Here is an 8,785-nt window from a genome sequence, read left to right as displayed (position 1 = left end):
CAGGAGCTCGCAGTCTCCTTTATTACACTTGTACTCGTAAAATGACGTTCACTTGCTGTAGATCTGCTGTCTTTTTAGTCAGGGTCTGTTTTTCTACGATAAGGTCAGACGTTGTGGTAGACTTGTAGTAGATGTTGAGTTGCAGTTTTGTGTTCTGTTTCTTTGGTGTAGTATTTTTGTAAACGATATCCTTTAGAATTCGTTCGTCTGTCTTGTATGCAGTGGAGAATACAAGACAGACGAACGGATTCTAAAGGAATTTTAGAATTAGTTTCAGTAGATTATAAGCAGAAAGAGTAGTCTGATAAGGTAAAAATGCTAAGGCCGCCATCTAGAGTCCTGAATGAGAAATATCATTACAGCAGTTCTTGAAATAATTGACTGAAATAATGCCTCACAGTGGCTCAGCAGTAAGTCTAAAGGCTTATAACTCTAAAACCCAAGTTTCAATACCCGTGGTGTGCACAGCACAGATAGCTCATTGTGTAGCTTTGTGCTTAACAACAAAGAAACAGACTGAAATAATGTAATATTTACTGATATAAGTCCTTGTTTACGTTATGTTTTAGAAAATTTAATTAGTAGATTAAATATTATCTTAAAATTTTCATTGTTTTAATCATTTTGTTAAGGACATTGTTTCTTTTTGTTGTAAGTAAATATATATATATATATATTTTTAATCTTAAAGGATTTATGTCAAAATATGTTATTTTAGCATATTTTTAAACAAAAACAGTGTAATATGTATGTATATTACGAATATTAAAATATTTTTATGATAAAAAACATTATTATACCTTTACTTAATTTCAACTACAGACGAAAAGTTTCGTATTCTTACCATTGCATAGCAGCCAATCTCGGAATAAAGGGACAGAATAATCTTAAAATATATTAAACTTATTAATGACGCTCGTAGCTCCATGCATTGAGTAAATTATTCACTACATTCATGCTGTTGTATACCTCTCTAATACGTTCATATGGTTTGAATTTCGCGCAAAGCTACACGAGGGCTATCTGCGCTAGCCGTCCCTAATTTAGCAGTGTAAGATTAGAAGGAAGGCAGCTAGTCATCACCACCCACCGCCAATTCTGGGGCTACTCTTTTACCAACGAATAGTGGGATTGACCGTCACTTTATAACGTCCCCACGGCTGAAAGGGCGAGATTGTTTGGTGTGATGGGGATTTCAACTCGCTCACCGCAGATTGCGAGTCGAGATCCCTAACCACCTGGCCATGCCGGGCCTCAACATCATATGATCAAGCGATTTCAAAATGTCAAAATAACAATCCAACTAAACTTTACAGAGCCGCCTGATTCACGTACAGCAAAGCATTTCAATAATCACGCTCTCTTATAAATATAACAAGTTGTCCACGTTTTATTTTGTCAGTTAAACATCAAAGTATAATTTTATTTATTATTTGTGAAATTCTGGTGACTCAGTGACTAACACCAGACGGCATTGTGCATGTTTCCTGCCCTAGTCTTAAACTAGTTTGCCCTCAATAAATATATGTAACATCTATGAAACACTGGATTTGCAATATATATGTCTAAAATGTTTATTAGCTACACTAACACTTCGTTAGGCACAATTCTTAACATGCTAATGCCAAATGTGATTTATAGATGCCTTCACATTTCTCTGTTTATTAAAGTTTGTTTGTTGAATTTAGTGCAAAGAAACTCGAGGCCTATCTGCCGTCCCTTATTAGAAGTGATAGACTTGAGCAAAGACAGCTAGTCAACACCATCCATCATCAGTGAGGTGAAGACAGCTGATCAAGATCATCCACAACCAACCCTTATACTATTCTTTAAAATCGAAAAGTAGTATCTACCATCACCTTATAACACCCCACAGTGAAAAGGGCGATATGTTCGGTGACGAGGTTCGAACCCACGATCCACAGATTACGAAACAAGTGCTCCTATTCACCGAGACATACCAGATACATTTATTAAAGGAAGGGTTTATTTATATTTTTGATACCAAGCTACACAATGTGCTATTTTGTTCTGTACTCCTCAGAAATCGAACTCTGGACTTTAGCTTTGTAAATCCTGAGCCACTGGAGACAAGGAAAGGTATTGCGTACACATGTAGTAAGAGGTAAAGCAAAACAAAAAACATCAAATTGTGTCTGTTCTCCTTGGGTGGGGAGCGGGGTGCATTTAGGTCAGTCGTAAGCCAGTCGGTACCGATACTAACTAAGGTTCCTCGTTCGATGGAAGAAAAACGAATGGAAAAATTAATGAAAACTCCAAATACATCTTATTTAAAATATTTAACTCCTGTTTTTGATCTGTTTCTTATTGATTTTTTTATTATTATTTAGTATGCACAAAAAAATAAAAATAAAATTCACTGTGGTTACTAAATCAATTCACACATTGGCTAATACAACCTTCAAGCGAAAAGATTCACAATCTACGTTATGCCCTCCACGGGGATTTAACTCCCATTGTTAGTATTATCAGCTTACACTGATGGAGGGGCTAACAAATCAGAGTCGATTTTTCGAATCCTCGGAAGAGAGACACAACAGCTGCTGTTTAACACTGGGAATACGCTAACTTGTCAGTCAGCTTAACCACGCTACCATACACACCTTAGGTTATAAAACACAGCTTGCTTCAAATAACTTCAATTTTGTAAGTTCACGGCAAAAAATACCAAACCGAGTAAACATGAGAGTTTGTTATATTTATCTTATTAAACTAACACGTGTTTAAATATAAGATCCAGTACCAGTACATCTAGTTTAAACAAATTTTATAAGCTTCGATACAATGTTTGGACGTGATTACCTTAGGAAACAGGTTTTATGGAGGCGATTCTCATCATTAATATTGGCTTCACAATATCGACAAACAAGGACTTCTTATTGTTCTTGAAATTAAGTATGCTTGTTTTTAAAGCTATTTATAAGATTATTCACCAACACAAATACATAAAAGGTCCCAAAATTCTCGGACTTTGTTTCAATTGAACAAGTTTAGCAAATTGACCTAAACATTGATTTTAAAGTTATTTTTAGCCTTTAACTATTGCCCAACATTTATAATTTAGTGTTTAAATACCAAAAGCCAGCGTCTATTGGAAACCAATACGCTTATAAATTCTTTAAAAGATCAACATAACTGTATCTTATAAAGTATTGTTTTGTATATATAAATAGCATTTCATAGTCTTTTATCTCTTACAGTCTAGTGGCTCTAGTCCAGTTGATGAGTTTTGGTATTAAACGAAAAGCTTCTAGGGTAGTGATAAATTGGAGAGAAAATATTTTTGTTTAATGAAGTTCGCGTAAGGCTACTCAAGGGTTAGATACGTTAGCCGACTTTAATTTTGAAGTAATAGACTAATAACCAACACCATCTACCGCCAACGTATGAGCTACTATAACAGAGGGATTGATCGTGACTTTATAACGCCCCGCGGCTGAAAGGGCAAGTATGTTCAATGGTATTCGAGCGCCATAACCAACAGGTCATGCCAGGTAGAAACAAAAGTTAGTTTTGAAATGCTCTCTTCACACCAAACATGGTCGCCCTTTCAGCTGTGGGGGGCATCATGATTGCACAGTCAATCTCATTGTTCGTTGGTAAAAGAGTAGCCCAAGAGTTTGCTGTGGGTGGTGATGACTAGTTGTCTTCCTTCTAGTCTTTCACTGTTAAGTTAGGGACGGCTAACGCAGATAGTTCTCGAGTAGCTTTGCGCGAAATTCAAAACACACTAAACAAACAAACACCACACGCACACTGAATTTGAAAAGCAATGGACAAATTAAGAAGGATCTGTAAAAAACACACACACACCATCTGTACTTGACTCGATATTTATGGTATTTAAAATTGTAGTTTCCCTTTACTAGTTGAAATATTGTTCGTTTTGTTACTGTAAAATGTTCAGGAGGGAGAGGGGGGGTATAGAACATATTTATAGTACTTTCAAAACAATTTTGTATTTTGTTTCCGATACCATTACGACATAATCTTGCCATTCTCTCGACTTAAAGAAATAAACGTTATCGAACCCAGCTTTTGTTAGAACTTTCTCTATGATCTTATCTTCTAGAACCACTTCTAAAAACTGAAATCCGATATTCAGCGTGATATGTCAACCACACACACTGTAACTTATGTAGTATAGTAAGTACTATGACAAAAGCTTACGGATAAGTCTTGAGGATTTTGCAAGCATATGATATTTGAAGTCGTTTCAATTAGCCTCGCAGTGCATGACTTGTTGGAAACCCAAGATTATCCAACACATATTTGGTATTATTAAATAAAACCACTGTTTCCCTAACTTCATCCAGATTAGTTCATAAAACAACAAACTTCTCTGATTTTCTTTGTAATTGAATGAAAAATTTGGTAGAAAGAATTCTTGGATAACTTAAGGTAACAGAACAGGAAATTTTAGTTTCTTATAATAATTTAAAAAAAGCGCTGTGTGAATATAGAACAAAACTACAAAGCCACAAGGAATCACTTTTCTTACATTCTTATATATTTCGGCTTTGCTTACGCGTTGAAAAAACAAGAGTATATTGTACCACATAGAGTTTTCAAACGTATATACTTTTACAAACTCTGAATAAAGAAACTTCCCTTTAAACATTTCAACAGTATCATCACAACAGAAGCTCACCATTATAGGTTTGTTATAATTAAAATGTTAAGGTAAGTTTGATATAACATAAGTCATCAAAACAAAAGTTTACCATTATAGGTTTGTTATAGTTAACGTGTCAAAGTAATTTTTTTTTTGTATCATATGTCATTAAAACAGAAGTTTATCGTTGTGTGTTTGTTATAATTAACGTTTTATGGCAAATTTTCTAAATTATAAGTCATTACAATAGAAGCTTGCCATTATCTCTTTCTGGTAATTAACGTGTTAAGGCAAGTTTTTTGCATCATAAGTCATCACAACTGAAGTTTGTCATTATATCTTTATTGTAATTAACATGTTAAAGCAAGTGTTTTATATCATAACTGAAGTTTGTCATTATACGTTTGTTATAATTAACGTATTTAAGGCAAGTTTTTATATCACAACAGAACTTTACCATTATATATTTTTTATAATTAACATGTTAATGTAAGTTTTCTATATCATAAGTCATCAAAACAGAAGTTTGCCATTGTATGTTTACTATAATTAACACGTGTTTTACATACTCCATCAAAATGTATGTTATGATTAACGTGTTAAGTTATTAAAGCAAGTTTTCTATATTATGTCATCATAACAAAAGTTTGTTGTTGCATGTATATTATAATTAACGCGTGTTTTCTATACTCCGTCATGATGCACGTTATAATTAACAATTTTTATGCCATATAAATGAATGCTATAATTAACGTATTAAAGCAAATTTTCTATATAATATAAATGTCTGTTATAATTCCATGTCAGAGCATTTTTTCTATACCATACACATGTGTGTTCTAAGGAGGGGAAAAATAGATGTAATTACTCCTTATCGAAAGATCCCACGACTACGAAAAAACTAAAACAACTAATCAAAAACTTGGTGTACCATTTAAAAACATATATATTTCCATTGGCTCATTAAACATTAAAAGTAAGCAGAAGAGACTATTAATTACATTCTAAAATACTCCAACAGCTGATACGTTTTTAAGTTGCCATTAATTTCGTCAATAACACATACATCAGTCTCCATACGAGTAAACAAGTTGTACTTTTACCTTGCAAGTCTATATTAATGGCCGTGTAATGATGGTTCCGCTTTTATCGTTTGTTTGTTTTGAATTTCGCGCAAAGCTACACGAGGGCTATCTGCGCTAGCCGTCCCTAATTTAGTAGTGTAAGACTAGAGGGAAGGCAGCTAGTCATCACCACCCACCGCCAACTCTTGGGCTACTCTTTTGCCAACGAATAGTGGGATTGACCGTCACATTATAACACCCCCACGCTTGAAAGGGCGAGCATGTTTGGTGGAAGAGGGGATTCGAACCCGCGACCCTCAGATTGCGAGTCGAGCGCCCTAATCACCTGGCCATGCCGGGCCGTACGCTTTTATCGTACTGCCAGACGGAAGTCACTCTCCATTTGTTAGCACTTAGCTTATTAGTGTATTAATTAACACATTTGTTACCATGGCAAACTGGGTAATCTACAACGAAACTGTTACTATACTTTACTGGAATGGCCTTGTGGTTAGGGCATTCGACTCGCAATATGCGGGTTGCGAGTTCGAATCCCGTCACAGAACATGCTCGCTCTTTCAGCGGTGTGGGCGTTATTATGTCACAGTCAATCCCACTTTTCGGCAAAAAGGTAGCCCAAGAGTTGATGGTGTTAACTAGCTATCTTCCCCGTTGTAGCTTTACAAGAAACTCAACAAACAAACAATACTTTACTGGTCGATTCGAGAGTGTTGTTTTTTCTTAAAGAGATCTCAGAGATACTCATTCGCCATTAATTACTTTTCAAACATTGTGTTATGGTAAGTGCAGCAATATATTGCGCTAGTCCAACAATCTTTAACCGTTATGGCTTTAAAAGTTAAATTAATAAGCGCGATTATCTGCATATTTGTTAATATTTTTCTTCATCTTATCATCTTTATGTTTATGTGTACAAGACTGCAGCAAAACTGTTGTATAACGCTTTCTCTATCAAGGGCACATATATGGCTCCATCTACAACATTGCCATGAGGGTTAGGAATTTTCCATCACCATGAAGAGGGGTATTTCCCTTTAAACTTTCGAACGTTAGCCATTTTCAAGTTACAGATAAGAAACAAAATATTTAGATATGTCTTTTTTTTATTGTGTATCTGAAGATAAGTCGGGCATTGAGAAATTGAAAAAAGTTAAGCATGTTCAGCAGCTGTATAACTTTGTTTCCTAGTTTTATCAGCGGTTTTCAATGCTCCAAGAATTCGATCTTTTTGAGATAAAATTGCTCTTCTTGCACCCTGCCATGAATGGGGACCTTTGAGGCGATACTGGTAGGGCAGACAGGGACCCCAAAAACATTTCCAAAATAATTTAATGTCTGTGAAAAACAAAAACATCAGATTAGGTTTAGCTTTTATAAGAGAAGAAATCTCATCCATGTAAGGTATCCAGTCAACCTGGATCGTGTAACGAGGATTTTTTGGATAACGTTTGCTCATCATATCCATCTTTTTTTCGACATCACGTATCATTTGATCCAATGGAGGCAAATGGATCTTATTCGCCATCAAGAGAGCAAACCATCGAGCTTGTATTTCACCGATTGGAAGCAAGGCCCCCACAGGCTGGGTTAAGGCTATAATAGCAAGTGAATGATGCTTTAGATTCGGGGGAATTACATATTTGTACAGTTCCACTTGGTTGTTCTGAGTAGATAATATTTTGGAGTCCAGAAATGGAAATTCAATTTTGTATCCTGTGGCTAAAATTACAACGTCAACCTTTTGCTCTTTGTCCTCTCCCTCAAAAATGACTCCATTTTCAGTAAATTCTTTAATATTAGGTTTAACTGTTACGGTTCCACTCAGAATTCTGTTTGGAAGGGCATCATTGATCATTGGATGTTGTTCAAAGATGCGATGTTTTGGTTTAAGACAGTAGGCAGCATGGTCAAACCTGCTGTTCAAATGTCTTTCTGTTAAATAGTTCATCAGTTTGTAAGGACCGTGGAGCCAAATTACATTCCATGATCGTCTAAGATACTTATCATCAAATGGCTTGCCTTTTGGTCCAACTCGATGAATAATCCAAGATCCACTCCTTGTGCTTAGAAATACCTATAGAATATAGTAAATATATATATATATATTAATATTACTGAGCGTATTTTAAAGTATGTTTATATACTGAGGTTCTTTACATAATATACATTATGTTAATTTACTATATCTCAGATAACCGATCGTTGAAAACACACCATGGCAACAACAGCACTATTAATTTTTACTTTTATTCAAAATACATCTGCCTCCCCCTTTAGTGGCATGTATGTAAGTCTGCGGATTTATAAAGTCAGAAATCGGTTTTCTATACTCATGGTGGGCACAGTACAGTTAGCCAATTGTGAATCTTTCTGCTTAACTACAAACAATCAAAAGATATTTCTCAAAGCTTTTAGGATTGGCGTGCCAGGTGATGTGGAATATGCTTTATTTTGACAAGATTCTCGGTTTTATTATAAAAAAATAGCATTATGCTTATATTACAGTTTAGATTCTTATAAGTAAAAAGAAAATGTAACAGTGGGCTTACAAGTATGTAACATTGCTGCGCCCTAAAATCTAAAAGCTCTAATGTTTTCAATGTAAGTACTGTTACATTTCGTTACTGGGAAATACTTCATTATTTATGTCCATTTTTCAGCTATTTGTTTGAAAAATCGGAATATGAAATATTTAATAAAACAATTTTAACATAAAAATATCAATTAAAAACTTTAAAGATAATAATAATCACAATAGAAATATTTTTTTCATGATATAACTTAAGATACCTAAAATTATATGATGTCTACTGCTTAGAGATTTGTAATTTAATTCACAAAGTAAATAGTAAAATAAATATATATTCAGTCTTTATTTTTACAGTGACCCAAATTTCTTTTTCCAACTATCATCTGGAAAACATATTAAATAGTCGTGTTAAGAGAGACTTACTAATATTCTGGATAGTCTTCTTTTCGTAATTAAACATTCTTTTAATATCTACTTACCTTATCAGCGATTTGACTGAGTTCCACAGCCACGTCTCCTCCAGAGTTTCCAATA

General features: G+C 34.5%; 1 protein-coding gene across 1 annotated transcript in view; it reads right to left on the bottom strand.

Annotated features, from left to right (window-relative positions):
- Positions 1 to 6,871: 6,871 nt before the first annotated feature.
- Positions 6,872 to 8,785, bottom strand: part of LOC111085624 (dimethylaniline monooxygenase [N-oxide-forming] 5-like) — a 2,574-nt gene continuing 660 nt past the window's right edge. Inside the window, exons 2-3 of the mRNA XM_022385107.1 lie at positions 8,675 to 8,693; positions 6,872 to 7,795 (exon numbers count right to left, since the gene is read on the bottom strand). Coding sequence (XP_022240815.1) covers positions 6,872 to 7,795; positions 8,675 to 8,693 — 943 coding nt within the window. The remainder of the gene's footprint in view (positions 7,796 to 8,674; positions 8,694 to 8,785) is intronic.

The sequence above is a fragment of the Limulus polyphemus genome, unplaced genomic scaffold (assembly GCF_000517525.1).
Source record: "Limulus polyphemus unplaced genomic scaffold, Limulus_polyphemus-2.1.2 Scaffold513, whole genome shotgun sequence".
Taxonomy (NCBI): domain Eukaryota; kingdom Metazoa; phylum Arthropoda; class Merostomata; order Xiphosura; family Limulidae; genus Limulus; species Limulus polyphemus.
Note: the sequence above shows the minus strand (reverse complement) of the source record. Positions and strands in the feature narration are given on the sequence as shown.